The sequence below is a fragment of the Sphaerodactylus townsendi genome, linkage group LG15 (genome assembly GCF_021028975.2).
Source record: "Sphaerodactylus townsendi isolate TG3544 linkage group LG15, MPM_Stown_v2.3, whole genome shotgun sequence".
NCBI classification, from domain to species: Eukaryota; Metazoa; Chordata; class Lepidosauria; order Squamata; family Sphaerodactylidae; genus Sphaerodactylus; species Sphaerodactylus townsendi.
Window position 1 is genome coordinate 13,423,943 of NC_059439.1, and position 19,778 is coordinate 13,443,720.

The window sequence follows — 19,778 nt, forward strand, 5'->3', positions numbered from 1 at the left end:
TTAAGAAGTGACACATGCAAGATCTCACAATAAGTCATAACTATGCCCAAAACGTGGGTTTTAGCACCCCGGCATATATCTATGCATAGTTTGAACTTGGATTCCTGGCAAAATGTTCACCTCTATCATTTCCCTTTCTATAAAGAATCTCTGAGAAGTCCTTCAGTCTCATGAAAACATTTTCCTGCCAGTCCCTTCTTGGTTATCCTATAATATTCTATCTCAGTGATGGCGAACCTTTTCGAGACCGAGTGCCCAAATTGCAACCCCAAACCCACTTATTTATCGCAAAGTGCCAACACGGCAATTTAACCTGAATACTGAGGTTTTAGTTTAGAAAAAACGGTTGGCTCTGAGGCGTGCGTTACTCGGTAGTAAGCTTGGTGGTAGTCAGTGGCTTTGCTTTGAAGCAACCGTGCAACTCTTCCAATGGGTGAATCATGACTCTAGGAGGGTTTACTCAGAAGCAAGCCCTATTGCCAGCAACCAAGCTTACTCCCAGGTAAAGGATCGCGCTTTAGTTCTTTGCATGAAAATCAGTGGGGTTTAACAGCGCTTAACAGGGTTACCTACACTGCTTCCCCAAAATTAGGTCTTAGGTTTAATGCTAATAATCGAGCCCAGCAGCCCAGGCCAGCCTAGATGTGTGTGTCTATGTGGGGGGGCGATTTCCCCCCCCCCACATGATGAACTCTGTTTGTGCGTGCCCACAGAGAGGCTCTGAGTGCCACCTCTGGCACCCGTGCCATAGGTTCGCCATCACTGTTCTATCTAGACTCTGCCCCCCAAATGCACCTGAATTTAAAGGTTCCATTTTCTTTTTCAAAGAGTCGCATTTGGAGTCATGCTGCACCAAATTTCCAGTTGCCAATCTCCAGGCGGGGGCTGGAGATCTCCCAGAATCACAACTGATCTCCAGTCTATATAAATCCTGTATTTATTTATTCTTTATTTAAAACATTTATTCCACTTCTGGAGAAAATGGCTGCTTTGGAAGATGGGCTGCATGGCTTTACACTCTACCGTTGTTCTTCCCCTCCCTACATCCCAATCTCTCGGGCCTCACTCTCAAATCACCAAGTATTTCCAAACTTGGAGCTGGCAACCTACTCCAGAGCCAAAGGCTATAGATCCGTAGTCCAGCTAGGAACCAAAAGGCTGAGAGAAAGGAGGAAAAAAAATGATACTTCTAATTGCACTGTGCCAAAAAACTAAAATTAAAAACAAGTCATGCTAAAACTGCCTTTGTACTCAATAGACACACTTCCAGTGTACATTACCAACAAGAAATCGTGTTGCATCAACCGCGATTTATAACATACTATGTGCAACAGACAAACGTGATATATAAAGTGCCAAAATAGTGATACAATACAAAAGTTCTACAAGTCCTTCCCAAGGTAATAGAAAGCTTGAATGGGGATGTGATAGGCTCACTTGGAATGTTTACCCCTGGAATGGCTGATGGACCTGTGTGATTCTCAAGAGATCCTTAATTGGAATACAAAGCTTCTAATATTGATTCTTTAAGGAAACTTGAAACAAACTATTACCTTGGGAAGGACTTGTAGAACTTTTGTATTGTATCACTATTTTTGCACTTTATATATCACGTTTGTTGCACATAGTATGTTATAAATAGCGGTTGATGCAAAGCGATTTCTTGTTATGAATATATACGGATGTTGCATCATTTGATTTTTTTACACTTTCAGTGTACACCACCCAGTAGCCAAGCATGGATACGCGAATGTTGTCACAAAAGACCTGATGTGTTTCGACCCCAAAGGCTCTTATTCGGAAGTCAGTAAAACACAGTAGACACACTGGTTGTTGTGAGTTTTCTGGGTGGCCGTGGTCTGATAGATCTTGTTCCTAATGTTTCGCCTGCATCTGTGGCTGGCATCTTCAGAGGTGTATCACAAAGAGAATGTTATACACTGTGTCCAGTGAGAAGGCAAACTTTAGAGGGGTATATCACAACTTACAAAACAACAAAAAACTCACAACAACCAGTTGAATCCGGCTGTGAAAGCCCTCGACAATACAATAGACACACATAAACAAGTATCTTTTAAAATTCAAAAACTAACATTTCTTATTCAGGCCAGAAGGTATGTATGTGCATCCATAGGAAATAGTAGCTTCCTATGTAGGTACAATTAGATAGGATACATACCAAGGAGCCATCGTTTCCTCCCTGGGGTATCTGTTGTCCACTGAACTCTACAAGATTGAAGTAAGATTCCAGGGCGTGTGTTCATGTGCACAAAAAGTCAAGATCTGTAGCCTAATCCAATATATTTTTCTGCTCTTTGCCATGTTCCTGGTTGTGGCAGGGTAGAAGAACCTTAGCACCCTAGAGGTCCAGTCCAGCACCCAAACAGAATGAGTGTGACAGATGCAAGAGGGGGGCAGCTAAGAGGATCCTTCATATCCACAGTTGGCTTAATTTTCCAAAGATTACAGTAAAGAGGACTGAATCCTTCCTGTTTATTATAGTGCCATGTATGTGTATAGTGCAGTGGTGGCGAACCTATGGCACGGGTGCCAGAGGTGGCACTCAGAGCCCTCTCTGTGGGCACGTGCAAACAGAGTGCCCCCCCCCCCACATCTAGGCTGGCCTGGGTTGCTGGGCTTGATTATTAGCATTAAACCTAAGACCTAGTTTTGGGGAAGCAGTGTAGGTAACCCTGATAAGCGCTGTTAAACCCCACTGATTTTCATGCAAAGAACTAAACCGCGATCCTTTACCTGGGAGTAAGCTCGGTTGCTGGCCGTGGGGCTTGCTTTTGAGTAAACCCTCCTAGGGTCGTGATTCACCTGTTGGAAGAGTTGCACAGTTGCTTCAAAGCAAAGCCACCGACTACCACCAAGCTTACTCCCGAGTAACACATGCCTCGGAGCCAACCATTTTTCTAAACTAAAACCTCAGTATTCGGGTTAAAATGCCGTGTTGGCACTTTGTGATAAATAAGTGGGTTTTGGGTTGCAATTTGGGCACTCGGTCTCAAGAAGGTTCGCCATCACTGGTATAGTGCTTCTCAGGGTCAAAACAACCTCAGCCCTTGTATGTACCTGGATGTTAACTGATGGGTTTCCTCATTTAGTTTAGGTGATATCTTAAACAGCCTCATACTCTGTAACATTCTGGTACCTTTTGCATTGGATTGAGAGAGTGGTCAGTGCTTGTGTGTGTTTTGAGACAACACAGGAACTGATAAGGAATGAATGAGGAACAGATGCAGGGGTGAAAACCCCCCCCCCTCTTTCTCTTTCCATCCCAGCTGGCTCCGGAATGCTGCCTCTGGATTGGCTGTTTCCTCTTGGGATTTAAATTTAACATTTAATGGGATTAAAATATTGACCCAGTCTTTCCTGGGGAGCTGGTCGTTGGCGAATGGATTACTTCTTTTTGCATAGAGATCTTCTCAACGGGAGGGAGGGGGGGGTTGTCTGCCTTGGAAGAAAGTTGAACATCAGGAGGGAAGGAGGTGGAAGACGGCCATCCGACAAGCTGTGATGTTTCCTGTTTCCCTTTACAAATAGACAACCCAAATGTAACGAATTCAATGTCATACTGATGCGGCCTTTATTGATTGACTGCATTTATAGTCCACCTTTCTCCCTTAAACCTCAAGACGGATTACCGAAACATGAACAACTCAGACAGCAATAAGCTATCCCAACGAGCAATGCAATTATGACTTGGATTGCAGAAATTAGGAAACAGAGCCAACAGAAAAATAAAGGCATGATTTCCCATAAGCAACGGGAAGAGTCGATTACAAAGGTACAAGACAGTATGGGAAAAGCAAGATGAAACATGAATCAGTATTGCAATAGATCAGTCATGTTTCCTTATAAATGCACCCTTCTAAATCCTTCCATTACTCTGCAGTTCTGAGTCCCTTATAGAAATGCCATTCAGAATATCTCTGTTTTGCACACACTGCAGAATGATAGAAGTGGGGGAGGCTTTTCCTGACCTCTTCAGGAAGAGCCAGCGTGGTGTAGTGGTTAAGAGCAGGTGCACTCTAATCTGGAGAACCGGGCTTGATTCCCTTATCTGTCACTTGAGCTGTGAAGGCTTATTTGGTGAACTAGATTAGTTTGTGCTCTCCGACACATGCCAGCTAGGTGATCTTGGGCTAGTCACAGTTCTTTGGAGCTCTCTCAGCCCCACCCACCTCACAGGGTGTTTGTTGTGAGGGGGGAAGGGAAAGGAGTTTGTGAGCTCCTTTGAGTCTCTGTACAGGAGAGAATGTGGGGATATAAATCTCCTCCTCCTCCTCCTCCTCCTCAGGTGGGGACCACAGCAGCAAATGTACATGTACAGGCAGTTCCCAATCTTACCCGTTTACAGGGTGGCACCCCCAGAAAGCTTTGCTTAGTGAAGTTGCTGTGGTGGAACATGACCCAAATCCCAACCCAACCTCCAGATAATGGCTGGAGATCTCCTGGGATTACAATTGATCTCCTGGCAATTCTGATCAGTTCACCTGGAGCCAATGGCTGTGTTGGAAGGTGGACTCTATGGAATTACAGCCCATTGAAATCCTTCCTGTCCCCAAACTGCGCCCTCCTCAGATTTCACCCCAGAAATCTCCAGGTATTTCCCAGCCTGGAGCTGGCAATGGGAGAGGTGGGTGTGTGGGGTAGGAATGAAGAAGCTCCCAATCACACAGAATGAGCATCTGTGTGGCATCATGGCTGGAGTGTTGGAGGCCCAGGTTCCAATGCGTACTTTGTAATGAAAGAGCACTGGGTGACCTTGGACCAGTCACATGCTCTCAGCCTAACCCAAGGTTGTTGTGATTAAAAAATGGAGGAAAAGAGAACAATGTCAGATGGAAAGGCAGAAATTAATTTTTAATAATAATACAATTTTAAAATTGGGCAAAAGACATTCAACGCATCCTGAAAGCTCACAACCTCTGGCACTGTACTGCTCCCCCCGGCTGTCTGCAAGGATATAATTTTCAATGGTATTTGCAGTCAAAGATTAACAGTACAATCCTGTGCAGAGTTATTCCAGTCTAACCCATTAATCATATCCCACCTTTAGTGAAAATGGTAGTTCCATTTAAAAATAAATAAATTCAGTAACACGTATGGGAGAAAGGAGCGATATGCAATGGATAAAAAGTGGAATTTGGGTTGTCGGAAGCTCTGGATGAAATCTCACCCATAAAATCTCACCCTTGTCAAAGGAAAATTTGCTGGTGGTCCCTGGCCCAAAGCTACCATGAGGGCCAGGGCCGTTATGGCCTTGACCCTTACCTGGGGGAACAGACTCAGGGGCTTGCAGGACTTGGATTGTTTCCGCAAGGCCTGTAAAACGGAGCTGTTCCACTAGGCTTTTACACCTGGTCAGCCATGTCTGAACTGAAGTTATCTTATTACTAGTGGCCTCCTAGGGACATATAAGGGGTTGGGTGGTCGCCATTTATCATAATTGTGGTTTTGTTATTTTATGTTGGTATGTTTTTATTTTATTTTATGCTGTACTGTTTTACATTGTCGTTGTTCGCCGCCTTGAGCCCTGCGGGGAGGGACGGGTTACAAATCGAAAGATTAAAAATTAAATTAGATTTTAAAATTAGGCACGAAACATGAGTGACATGGATCTTTCAACCTAAACTCCTGCACCTGCTGTTTTTCTAATGAGGCTGAAAGAGGTGGTAAAAATGTTCCGAATGCATTTTAAAAAAGCAGTGGAAGAATACCGACAATGGATCAGTTTATACGGCTGAAATTCTCTTTGTAGTGTTGGCTGAGAAATTAAGGGAGAAGCCGGCTGGGAAGGGAGCTTAGCACCACCGGGGGTCCAGTAAACCTAAGGCTATAATCCTGTGTGGGAGTAAATCAGTGGAACTTACTTCTGGGTAAACAAGCATTAACATCACGGCTTTCATTGTGATTTTACATTTTAAAACCGGTAGTTTTGACTCTGATTCCAGACAGGGTTGCCAGTGTAACCCCCATGCCCAGAATGGGTTGGCCCAGAATGGGTTGACCCAGTAAGGGGGTGGAGACTCAGAGCAGCAGAAAGGCTGAAAGAGCTCTTTGCAGAAGACAAGGGTACCAGACTCGGACTCTGATTTCTATAAGCCCTTAACACCTTGTTAAGGGTTTTCTTTTGTGGTTGTAATGGGTGAGAGTTCTCCTGGAGACCTTCATCATGTTGCAACCTGTTCATCAAGCCCTTGGAGTCTTCAGGAGCCAGCCAACTTGCAAAGAAGAATTGGACTTGGCAATATCAGTAGACTGTAAATAGAAGGACTTGAAATGCAACCTGAACAGGACCTTGAATTGTAACGTTAAAATGTTGATGTTTTAAAAGTGTTAATTGTAAAGAAAAGTAAACCATTTTGTTGTTTAAAAATTGTTGTTGCAACTCATTCCAAGTACTGCCCCACAGAACCCACAAGCTGAGGTTACACCAGCAGGCCTGGAGAAAAATATGTCTTATGCATTTAATGGATGCTTGATGTGTGGAAATGGGCAGGTGAATCTTCTTATCAGCCTGCCGGTAAATAATATTGGCCAGGAGATGACATGCCACGTAATCTCTAGACCAGTGGTTCTCAACCTGGGGGTCGGGACCCCTTTGGGGGTTGAACGACCCTTTCACAGGGGTCGCCTCAGACTCTCTGCATCAGTGTTCTCCATCTGTAAAATGGATAAATGTTAGGGTTGGGGGTCACCACAACATGAGGAACTGTATTAAAGGAAGGTTGAGAACCACTGATCTAGGAAAAGGACAGAGCATCCTTCTCTCCAGCACAGTGGGCAACTCCATTTGTAGACTTTTACTTACAGCCTCCTTTGGATAAGGTGTTTATGCGTGTGGACATCAACGTTATGCACTCAGCAAATGCTATTGGGTTGGATCCTGGCAGCTTTTTCAATCAGTCTCAGCTAATGCTTCTTCTTGCTACATCCCACACGGCTTTTGCCCATGACCCCCAGCTAAGGTTGTCAGCTTCAGGTTGGGAAATACCTGGAAGTTTTGGAAGTGGAGCCTGATAGGGGTGGGTTTGGGGAGGAACTTCAGTGAAGTATAATGCCATAGAATCCAGCTTCCAGTGTGGTGTAGTGGTTAAGAGCAGGTGTACTCTAATATTGAGGAACCGGGTTTGATTCCCAGCTCTGCCACTTGAGTTGTGGAGGCTTATCTGGGGAATTCAGATTAGCCTGTACACTCCAACACACGCCAGCTGGATGATCTTGGGCTAGTCACAGTTCTTCAGAGCTCTCTCAACCTCACAGGGTGTTTGTTGTGAGGGGGGAAGGGAAAGGAGACTGTAAGTCCATTTAAGTCTCCTTACAGGAGAGAAAGGGGGGAATCTTCTTCTTCTTGACCATTTTCTCCAGGTGAACCGATCATTGTCATCTGGAGACTCGTTGTAATACCAGGAGATTTCCCAGCCTCCACCTGCATCTTGACCACCCTACCCTCGGCATGATCTTTTTGGGTGGTCAGAGAGGACCTTTCCTTTTTCACAGACAACAAACCTGGCTGGATCCAATCTCACTGTGTTTGTTTAAGGCCTGTCGTTCTTTGCTTTGTTGCTTGAGAGTCTGCCAGGAAAGGTTCGACAGGAAGTCTAAGAAAAGGATGCCAAAGACCAAGCTGTGAAATATTTCTCACCTTTCTTTTTCATGATGTCCTGGTGGATTCCAACATCAGTCTTTATAACACATCAACCAATATTTCATATTTAAAAACAAATTGCTATTTTAACCGATAAAGCATAAGAGTCAGATGAGAGGTTATTTTTTTTTTAAAAAAACCTAATTTCAGTATATTCTTAGCTATATAAACTGAGGCAGTTGCTTTGGCTGGGCCCGAGATATTATCCATTTTCTGCAGTTTATGTTAATAATAAACATATAGTGCTGTAGGGTTACGAGCTAGCTAAAAATGCCCCATCTCTTTAATAGTGACTTAAAATAATGTCATTTTCACGAGGCCATATTGCTAACCTTTATGCTGTGGAAAGCCTCAACCCATTTCCACTCATTAAGGCTCTCCTGTGCAAAACAATATTTTTTTTTCAATGGGCTGCCTAAGGGTTTCACTGTCGGAATCACTTAGGTGCTGAGTGGGTTTCCGCGCTGGGAGGGAATATACTTGAAGCATTCTCTCCTGACGTTTCGCCTGCATCTGTGGCTGGCATCTTCAGAGGATCCTCTGAAGATGCCAGCCACAGATGCAGGTGAAACGTCAGGAGAGAATGCTGCTAGAACACGGCCATACAGCCCGGAAACCACACAGCACCCAAGTATTTTTTTCCCCTCCAGGCCGGTTGGCAACCCAACCTGTCCACCAATCCTGTTTCTAAATTAACAGTTTGCAAAATTTTAGTGGCTGAACTTTTTAGCATCAGGTTTATGTTGTGTCCTCTGCTGCGCAAAATAGTATCCAAATGGGTGTCAGGTCCCCTTGGCCAGTGTGGATGGGGGTTGGGAGATCCCGGTTGGGAAACTCCTGGACATTTGGGGATAGAGCCCAGGGAGAACAGGGTCCTTAGTGGGGCACAATATCATAGTGTCCACCTTCCAAAAGATCCATTTTCTCCAGGGGAACTGAGCTCTGTAGTTTGGAGATAATTTCCAAGAGATCCCCAGGTTCCACCTGGAGGCTGGTATCCACAACCAAGCCTTAAAAAGCCCTTTCAGGCACGTTGGGGGAGGGGGCCACAGTGGGGGCTGAGAAAGGGTGGGTTGGTGTGGGGAACAGCTGCAAATATAAGCACCTTCCTATCTGTGTGGTGCCCAAGGACACTGCAATACTTCCAAAATATGTGGAAGTGGAGGTGCGGATGATATTGTCTGAATGCTCTTGAAAATAGAGCTGTTGCAAGGAAAACAGGCAGAGCAAAACGTCCGTGTGGAAGCAGCCCTGGAGGAAACCGTGTTCTCTTATGCAGATTGCATTCGCTGCGTGGGCAGGGCCACAGAGAGGAAACCGAGGGCAAAATAAAGTCCTTAGGGGCCTCTGTGGTAGCACCCCATAGAACACTGCGATAAGAATGGATCCTCTATCTTGGAATTAGCATTTAAGGGTGATATTCCTTAGTAAATATGAACGCCAGTTCACTAGGCAGGCAAATTGGCTTTCTCTTTGATTTCATAAAGCTGTTACCCTGAAGGTTAAAGGTGAAAGGCTGAAAGAGTTAGGACTGGCCATTCTGGTTTAGTATATTTCTGGAGATTTGGGGGTGATACCTGAAGAAGGGAAGGAGCTCAGTGTGGATCTGATGCTATAGAGCAGTGATGGCAAACCTTCTTGAGACCGAGTGCCCGAACTGCAACCCAAAACCCACTCATTTATCTCAAAGTGCCAACACAGCAATTTAACCTGAATACTGAGGTTTTAGTTTAGAAAAAGTGGTTGGCTCTGAGGCGTCCGTTACTCGGGAGTAAGCTTGGTGGTAGTCGGTGGCTTTGCTTTGAAGCAACCATGCAACTCTTTGAACGGGTGAATCACGACCCTAGGAGGATTTACTCAGAAGCAAGCCCCATTGCCAGCAACTGAGCTTACTCCCAGGTAAAGGATCATCCTTTAGTTCTTTGCATGAAAATCAGTGGGGTTTAACAGCACTTAACAGGGTTACCTATACTGCTTCTCCAAAACTAGGTCTTAGATTTAATGCTAATAATCAAGTCCAGTGGCCCAGGCCAGCCTAGAAGTGGGGGGGGGGGCGATTCCCCCCCCACATGATGAACACTGTTTGTGCGTGCCCACAGAGAGGGCTCTGAGTGCCACCTCTGGCACCCGTGCCATAGGTTCGCCATCACTGCTATAGAGACTAGCCGCTGAAGCTGCCATTTTCTTCAGGACATCAGCAATCATTCTCAGAGAACCGCTGCCCCCTCCCCCCACCCAGAGGTTAGTCAAATATATACACATGCACCTTACATGCTCATGCACCTTAATGGCTCCTGGCACACCAGTACTTGTATCTTTATCCAACGCTTTTAAATGCGAGTCTAAATTATTCAAGTTTTATAACTCAAAAATGCGACATTTTTTCTTTGAATTCCACTTGTTTTTTCTCCATTTGGCTCTGGAAACATTTTCCTTTCATTTTTTTTCTCCATTGTTTTCCCAAGCACTTTTACTGTGAGTTTTTCCCCCAGTCTGGTTCCAGTCTAGCTTCCCTTGAGCATGCACTCATGTTGAAATAGTCTTTATTTCTCTGCCCCACAAACATCTGGTGCCTCTCCACAGCCTCCTGCAGTCACTCAGCCTCCCCTTCAGCCATTTCATTCTCCTCCTCCTCCATTTTTGAAAGGAATGTTAATATTTTTTCTGTATTGTATTAGTAATGTATTGTTGAGGGCAAAGACACAATATATGTTCACCCCATGAGTGATATCATTTTAAGGTGAAGATACAATGTAGAATGAATTTGAACCTTAAAATTATTTTTGGGGAGGAAATTGACAAGGGACAAGCAACTGTAGTGCTTTACTCCAATAGTCTCTTGTCAATTTCCTCCTGCAAAAGCAGTTTAAACTGTCAATTTCACTTGCTTTAACTGCAGACACATCTTTGTCTTAAGGTGTCATTACCTCATTCAGAATGAAATTGACAGTGATGATATAATTGACCCAGCTTGCGTCTGTGCCCTTACATCACATCACCAATGCGATAGAGGAAAGAAAAATGCTTCGAAAATGGAGGAGGAGGGAGAGGAGAAAATGGCTGAAGGAGGGGGTTGTTCTCCTGCATACCAGATGACCTCCCGCCACCATTAGGAATAATACATGTTCAGCAGTAGTATGTGGAAAATGCAACTGAAGAGACAAGGGGGAAATGATGGGGGGGGGGGGGATGAAAGTGTGCGGAATGATTTCACAGAAAACATTACCAAGACACTAACTTTGATCACTGTGGTAAGCGCATGTGAAAGAGGTCAAAAATCGCTAAACTAGTGATCTTTCCCCCCAAACCTGGGTTGAAGATGATTCCTGCTGAATGAATGCAAGCAGGCAGGAAATGCTTTATTTCTCCCGCCCAAACCTTTTACTTTCATTTCCTCTGCTCACATCCGCCATTTTGTGTGCTGCAGCAGATTCTCCGTGGAGATTTCCCACTGAAGTTTCCTCTGCTTGATGCTCATCAGCTAGCTATTTCACTGTCAAAAGTAGATAACGTTTGTTTTGCCTAGCGATCCCAGGCATGTGACGTTTTTCCTGTTTTGTTTTGTTTTCAGGGAAATGTCTGCAAAGCTATGGCGACAGAATTAGAAAAGCTGCGATATATGCATGTTGCATCATCATATCTTTGCAGACATCCCCCTGAAAATGACAACAAAAAAGGAAAAACAACATGGAGCAGCAGTGGCGTAGGAGGTTAAGAGCTCGTGTATCTAATCTGGAGGAACCGGGTTTGATTCCCAGCTCTGCCGCCTGAGCTGTAGAGGCTTATCTGGGGAATTTAGATTAGCCTGTACACTCCCACACACACCAGCTGGGTGACCTTGGGCTAGTCACAGCTTTTCGGAGCTCTCTCAGCCCTACCTACCTCACAGGGTATTTGTTGTGAGGGGGGAAGGGCAAGGGGATTGTAAGCCCCTTTGAGTCTCCTACAGGAGAGAAAGGGGGGATATAAATCTTCTTCTTCTTCTTCTTCTTTTTCTTTTTCTTTTTCTTCTTCTTCTTCTTCTTCTTCTTCTTCTTCTTCTTCTTCTTCTTCTTCTTCTTCTTCTTCTTCTTCTTCTTCTTCTTCTTCTTCTTCTTCTTCTTCTTCTTCTTCTTCTTCTTCTTCTTCTTCTTCTTCTACTAGGCAAAACAAACTTTACTCATCTACTTTTTACAGTGAAATTGCACATGTATGAGCTGCAGACCGAGGAAACCTCTGTGGGGAATTTTCACGGAGAATCTGTTGCAGCACACAAAATGGTGGGTGCCATTGTAAAACTGACAAGAGCTCTGTGCAGCAGCTGGGGGAAAAGATCTGTTTTGGCTGACAATTCTTGCATTCTCCCACACTGAGGGAACCCAAAATGCCAACGTGGATCTTTTTATACTGTCCTAAAGATGTTATATTTATCCTGTGCAGAATCCACTGCTGTAACCACTACACCACACTGGCTCCCCTGAAACAGTTCCCTGGAGAAAAGAAATCATAAATAAAAGAACTTTAATTATATTGAGAGACAAATATATATAAACAAAGTAACATGTATATGTTGATGCATTTACAGTTCATCATTTGATTACAATTTGGTTTACAGTATTAAACTTTCAACAACAGCACCTTTCAACTTTCAACAACAGCACATTTTATTGGCATGTAAATAAATTAATGAAAAATTAAAAAAAAATAAAACTACCTACAAGGGTCAATGCAGATAGGGAAAAAGAAAATGTTAAAATAATTTACATTGATTATCCATAAAATTAATCAGGAGTGACTTTAAGGCTTTGGATTTTCAACGCCTTTACTAGAAATGCAGCAACATCTGTAGTGATCTGCACGTACTTACCACAGAGTGAGTATTTAACTTTCCCTATGTCAGAAGTCTGCAGGGCTTCATTTAGATGAGGTTTTATGAACTTGTCTTTTTGGAATGTATAAAAGTTGCAGTGTAGGATGACATGCTTGATGGTCTCTATGCGCCCCTGCAAACATGAACCAAGCCACACATTGTGCAGAATATTTGCAAGTCTTCCCTTGCAGGTGGCCATTGAAAGAATATTAAATCTGGCTTGCATAAAAACTCGCCGGGTATGTGGGGAGGCAAGGTTTGAAGAATATGCTGGAAGGCCCCCCTTGTTCTGTGCCTGGACTCAGACAAACCTCATGCTTTTACATAGCCTGATGCTTTTACATAGCTTTAGTTAACATAAAACTGAACAACATCTTTCCTCAGTCAGAGTCTCTTTTAGAATGTTCGCTGAGCTCTCCCAGAATTCCGTGCCTGCTGCATGCAAGGGTGTCAAATCCCACACTTTGAAGGATGGCAATGGCATTATACCCTACTACGTTCCCTCTCCTCCCTGAATACTGCCCTCCCCAGACTCCACTCCCAAACTTTCAGGAATTTCCCAACATGGAGTCAGCAATTCTAGCAACAGACAGCTAGGAGGGCCTCATGGGCAGGCCCGCTGCAATGAACGAAGTATGTGCCTGAAAGGCTGTTTTGATACTAGTGAGGGTTTCTCAGAAAACCTCCCAGGAGACGGCTTGGCTACCCCATAGTGCTTCGGTGGGCAGGTGCCCTTTTTATTTTCCACTGCAGGCACCCAAACGTCTTTTGCAAACCCTGGCCAGAAACATCTCAAGCTGACCGCTTTTTTCGCCCCATCCTTCCTGTCTTTCTCTCCCCCTTCTCACTTTCTCTGAAAATAGCAGCGGAGTCTATTTCTGAACCGGAAATTGTGGAGGGAGAAGTCGGGGGTGGGGGGGAGGGAGGGAAGAGGGAGCAAGAGGGAAGTGCTGGGGGGGGGGAGAGAATTTGGTAAGGTCACTGCGGGTAAGGAAGAAACAGAGCTGTTTTGCCACCTGTTGCCATCGGTCGGGTGGATTTTTAAGAATGAAAAATTGCGGCGCATGTAATTCTGCTTGGTGCCACCCCACTGGAATGGGAGGGTGGGGGTGGCGGGGAAGAGCCTGGAAATGCATTGACCACTGGAAAATAGTGTGTATAACTGAACTCTTTCAGAGATGAATGGAGTAATTGGTGAATGAAGTCAACCAAGCAAAGCATGGCTCGGCCTCTCTCCCCACTGAACCGAAAGAGCGAAAGGCCTCGTCTTCCCACTGTGTGGGAATCCAGTCTGTTTCCTCATCCTGTCTCCCTTCGGAAGAGGAAAGTTCTGTACAGAGAAGAAAAACCTATCTTAGGAGAGTTGCCCGTGGGATCGGAAAATGGGGCCCTCTCCTTGCTTTAAGCTTTGACCCACAAAGTAGGGATGCTAGCCTCCAGGTAGGACCTGGGGATCCCCCTGAATTTCGGCTTATTTTAAGGTGACCAGATGGTCACCTTGCAGCCAATGTGTACTAGAGGATGGTAGCCAGAACACGTTGGAGCACTTAGAGAGCACCACGGCCTTCTGGGGCGCCCCATTTCCCCGCCTCTGTGACATTGTGGCAGGAAACAGGAGCGCCCCAGAAGGCAAATCGTGCGCTTCTTGTGGCCTTGCCCAAGACGTGGGAGAGCTGTAGCAGACTTCCTTTGCCGCCCCAGAAGGCAGTGCGGCAGCCTTTCAAAAACCGGGACACTTGAAAAAACCCGCGGGACGTGGGACAAATTGTTTTAAGGTGGGACTGTCCTGCCAAAAGCGGGACGTCTGGTCAGCCTAGCTTATCTCCAAACTACAGAGGTCAGTCCCCCTGGAGAAAATGGAGGCTGTGGAGAGCTGACACTATGAGGTTTCTGTCCTCTCCAAACTCCACTCCAAATCTCAGGGATTTTTAATTTGGGGGGGTGGGGGGGAGAGACCATAATGTAATGTAGTGAATAATAGAGCAAGTGCAGCCTAGTTGTGTAAGACTGAGATCAGATTGAGTCCCCATTCTACCATGGAGGCTCACTGGGTAGCGTGGGCCAGTCACTCTTTCTCCACTTAACCTACCTCACAGGGTTGTTGTTATCAGGATAAAATAGAGGAGGGTTAGAGAATCGTGGATGCCACTTTGAGCTCATTGGAGCAAGACCAGAAAAATAATAAGAAAAGTAAAAAAGGGACAGGAGCCCAGTGGTGCCATAAAGAGTAACCACATTTATTGCAGAATATTTTTCTATCCTTGAGCTTATGAAACAAATTATTGACTCCAACAAAGGAGATCTGGGTCCCTGTCTGCATCCCACCAGAAAGAACCAAGGGCAAACTTTAATCATCTAGCCTACTTCGCAAGTGTGTTGTGAGCAGAAAATGAGAAAAGCCTCTTGTCTACCATCCTTGAAGGAAAAATGGGATATAATTGTATGAATCAAATCAATAATTGGGGAAGGAGCAAGATGGAAGAGTCTCTATAAAATAGCAAATGCTGGAGAGAGAGGAATCTGGGGCAGATTTTAACAACATGGGAGGGGAAAACAACTCTCCACAGTAAGGTTGCCAAGTCCGGATTGGAAAATACTTGGAGATTGGGGGTTGGGGGTTGGGGAGGGGGGGGACTTCAACAGGGTATAATGCCATACAGTCTACCTTCCAAAGCAGCTGTTTTCTCCAACTGAACTGACCTCTTGTCATCTGGAGATCAGGTATAATCCCAGGGGAACTCCAGTCATGCTCTAGAGGTTGGCAACCCTACTGCACTGTGCGCTCTGATCCTGGGTTTCCCTGCAAATCCCCTGGTTGAGCTGTTAGATGGCCCTTTTCAAGAAAAGTTCCCAAATGAATGGAAGGCTCAATGTATTGTCGAAGGCTTTCACGGCCGGAATCACTGGAGTGTTGTAGGATGGCATCCTCTGAAGATGCCAGCCACAGATGCAGGCGAAACGTCAGGAGAAAATGCTACCAGAACACAGCCATACAGCCTGGAAACCCCACAACGCTCCAGAATAAAAGGCTACATTTTTTTGAGGACCATTGGGCCAGATCATAAAAGCACGACCTTCCCTGTTTGCCGGCAGGACACAACTGATTACTGGACGGATGTCCAGATTAAGTAGGGTATAGCTATCTTCTCTTTTGGCCTTTGGTTGTTGCTTTCACAGAGGCGTTGCTGACTGGCCACTCATTTGAATGCCCAAGGCCCCTTCCGCACATGCAGAATAATGCACTTTCAATCCACTTTCAATGCACTTTGAAGCTGGATTTTTGTTGTGCGGAATAGCAAAATCCACTTGCAAACAATTGTGAAGTGGGTTGGAAGTGCATTATTCTGCATATGTGAAAGGGGCCTCCGTCCTAGTTTTGATTAGCTTCCAAGTCTGAGACTACTTTTACATTTGTACTCCGCTTTACACAAATGCAAAAGTTTTGTAGCCCTATTCCAGGGCAATTCTATTCCTTGCACCTGTTAATTTTGGAAAGTGCCTGATATATTTTTTACCTCATAACACACCTGCAATGTAGGACTCTTTCTCCCATTGTGTATATGAATGAGGTTTGTCTGAGTACAGACAAAATGACACGTGTGGGATTCAGAATGAGGTCCATTTCTACCATCTTCTTGTATAAACCTTCCCTACATTTCCAAATCTTGCCGGAAGCCCTGCTCTCCTGAAATTACAGAAGATCTCCAGATAGAGAAAATGGTCGCTTTGGAAGGCGGACTGTATGACATTATCCCCTGCTGTCCCTCTTCTTCCCAAACCTCACCCATCCCAGATTCCACCTCCCAGATCTCCAGTTCCCAACCCAGAGCAGGCAACTCCATCTCCAGATACAGAAATCAGATTTAAAAGGAGAATCTGGGCTCCCTAGTTTAAACACCATCAAAAGTGATACTGTTTGGGGGTGGATTCCAGCATCACAGCAGCCGCCCATTGGTGGGGACGGGCGCAAAACTCAGATTTTGCACCGGGCTCCATTTCCCCTAGCTACGCCTCTGCCTGGAGGAGAGGGCAGAAGGAACTGCTGGCAGCTGGCTGGGAGCCCAGCTGGTGGGGGGGGGGCGGGGGCGGGCAGGCAGGGCAGGAGAGTCTGCCGTCCCTGGCCTTGGAGAGCTGCTTTTATAAACACTGAGGCTGGGGGCGGGGCTTGGGGAGGCATGGCCCCCAAACCCCTCCCATAAAAAATCTATGCCTACGTCACTGCATTATACCCTACTAAGACCTCTTGTCTTTCTAACCCCCACCCTCCCTAGGCTCTGCCCCAGAATCTCCAGGGATTTTCCAGCCCTGATCTAGCAACCCTAACAGAACCCGTGAGTAGCACCATAGAGTTGGTTGAGGGATTCCAAAGTTCCTATAACGGTTCTTATTTGACTTTGCTCTGCTTGGAGGTGCATCAGTTTGAAGACTTGTGGGCGCTGTCCTGAGAGAATGAATGGTTGTGTGTGTACTGGGGAGGGCGGTAGGTCTTTAAAAAAAAAATCCAAGAAGAAGAAGAGTTGGATTTATATCCCTCCTTTCTCTCCTCTAAGGAGACTCAACGTGGCTTACAATCTCCTTTCCCTTCCTTTCCCCCAACAAAAACACCCTGTGAGATGAGTGGGGCTGAGAGAGCTCCGAAGAGTTGTGACTAGCCCAAGGTCACCCAGCTGGCATGTGTTGGAGTGCTTATCTGGTTCACCAGACAAGCCTCCATAGCTCAAGTGGCAGAGTGAGGAATCAAACTCCAGATTCGAGTGCACCTACTCTTAACCACTACACCACGCTGGCTTTCCAAGCTTTCAGTATGACGGGCCTTCTTTGTGTTTCTCTCTCCCCCAACCTCTTGCCTAGGAGGATGTTCCCGTTTCTCAGCTTCAACATTTCTGGGCTGGATCCCGTGGCTCATTACAGTATCTGTGTGGACATTGTCTTGGTGGATCAGCACCACTGGCGGTATCAAGGCGGAAAATGGGTTCAGTGTGGCAAAGCGGAAGGAAACATGCCAGGTACGGTGGAGGAATCGTTTGTTCCCTCTTTTGACAGACTCCTGTGTTAGTCCGTGGTAGTGAAGTGAAACAGAGATCGTTGGGCGATACTTACAAGGTTTACTCTTGCTGAAGCTTTCGTGAGTCAGACCTTGCTTCTGCGGAAGCCATAGGAAGTGGATAATTATTTCACGGAGACTTTTAGAGCCAAAGTCACAGAAAAGGTGGCAGGGAGGTGGTTGTAAGAGTCTCTGTAAAAAAAAAATTTCTCCACTTTATCATGCGATCAGACTTATGACTAAACTTGGTGAATCTTTGAGATGCCGTTTCTGTTGGAGCATGACTTTTCTGGTTTGGATCCACGTTGGCATTTTGGCAAACACAAGCTCTTGCATCCACAGAATATGATTTTTCTACCTCCCTTCTCTCACAGCAGTTTGAATTGCCCCTTCATCCTGTTCTTGGGGGAAAGGGGTTTTTGTGCCTATGGACTCCGTGGCTGAGGAGAGGTTTGAACTTTCTGGTTCATGCTGTTACACCTGGCCTACCTCATACGGCTGTTGTAAGGGTTACAGAGATGAGTTAAAATTTAGGGGAAATGCTGTAAAAAGGCTAAGGTGACTGTGTGGCAAGAGAATGAAATGATCTACATGCCTGGAGGAATTCTTCCGTTTATCATCTGAACGTGGAAAATTTAGCTGGCTTCAGCAAGTACTGGGTTAGTCAAGATTTGCCACCTTTGCTTGAAGTGTTGAGTTCATTGTGATGGAATTTAGCAGCTTTCACCAGGGTTTAAAACACATTTGGGGAGGAATCATCCTAAAGCACTTTTCTTCCCTGGTTAGAATTTGCTTGGAGGGGGAAAAATAATTTTATATGTTTCTAACTCAAACACTCAAATATTTTCTGAAATCCTGAAAAAAAGTTTATCTATTTAAGTGCGTGCAGCTTTTCGTTTTTATGTTCTCTGGGGAGCTTTAATTTAATCCTGTTTCCAAGAGCTATAGCTCCCTCTGATGGTGAAGATACTGTTAGCAATTTCAGTGCTGGAAATCCCATTTTGACTTCTTCTCATTGTAATGCTTTTCCAGTCAACACATCTGGTTCACCAGATAAGCCTCAGCCGCTCAGGTGGAGGAGTGGGGAATCAAACCCGGTTCTCCAGATTAGAATCCACCTGCTCTTAACCACTACACCACATTGGCTCCCTCCCCTTTTGACCACTAAAATTGCTATGCTGGGGGTCATGGGATCTGCAAAGGTAAAGTGAATCCAAGGAGCTTTGGGGGCAGCATGTGGAATGTGGGGAGTGTTATACAATGAAGTGACTTCACTTCTGAGTAAAGAGCAGGAAGTGAGGTCAACATGTGTTCTATGAAGTTCCCCAGTCTCATGGCAAAGACCATATCAATTGGGCAGATCCCTAGAGTGCTGCAAATGGAGTGCCAAGATATAGGGATGCTGCTGCATCTGCAAAATTACTCCCTTTCCCCCATTTTCTCTCACTACAAGAGCAGATGAGAATGGGCCACAGCTTGGGCCGTCTGTAGTTGGGTGGGAACTCAGTCCGATTGAGCGAACAAGCTGTTATCTCTGGTCAGGATCTTGGATAAACTCATCCATTTGCTGCTATGAACATGGTTACAATACCATTTTGTAAAAAGAAAACAAAACAAATTACTTTATTATCTTGTCTCCCAACCAAGGAAATTTTGAAACTGTAGTTCCATGAATGGATCTAACAAAGAATTCACAGCCTGACAATTCCTGTCAGGAGTTGGAACTGTGGGGTTTCAAGCCACAAATCAGCTGCTTTGTACCACACATCTATGGGTATACAAATACTGTTTCCATCTCAAATACACACTCAAATATTTCACAATAACCCAAAATATTCTTTGTTGTGTGTCAATTTTAGACAGATTCCAAAATAAATATTTCTAACGAAATTCTCAGTTGTGACTTTTGTTTTGCATATTAACACATTGTATGTTAGCTACATTTCTTAATATATCCACATGTAATCAGACAGAGACGTGATTTCAGTGTGGACAGTTTGAAAGACGCTTAATTGACGTGCCGTCTTTCTGACAGGTAATCGGACATACGTACACCCGGATTCTCCGAATACTGGAGCCCACTGGATGAGGCAAGAAATCTCCTTCGGCAAGCTGAAGCTCACCAATAACAAAGGAGCATCAAATAACGTCACGCAGGTAATCGTGGCTCTTTGTTAGCTGAGGTTATTTTTATTGCCCTATACGATGGCACTGCACCATCCAGG

General features: G+C 45.1%; 1 protein-coding gene across 1 annotated transcript in view; it reads left to right on the forward strand.

The window, feature by feature from the left end:
* Positions 1-19,778, forward strand: part of TBX21 (T-box transcription factor 21) — a 64,175-nt gene that overhangs the window by 38,140 nt on the left and 6,257 nt on the right. Inside the window, exons 2-3 of the mRNA XM_048517655.1 lie at positions 17,361-17,515; positions 19,589-19,710. Of these exons, the coding sequence (XP_048373612.1) occupies positions 17,361-17,515; positions 19,589-19,710 (277 nt within the window). The remainder of the gene's footprint in view (positions 1-17,360; positions 17,516-19,588; positions 19,711-19,778) is intronic.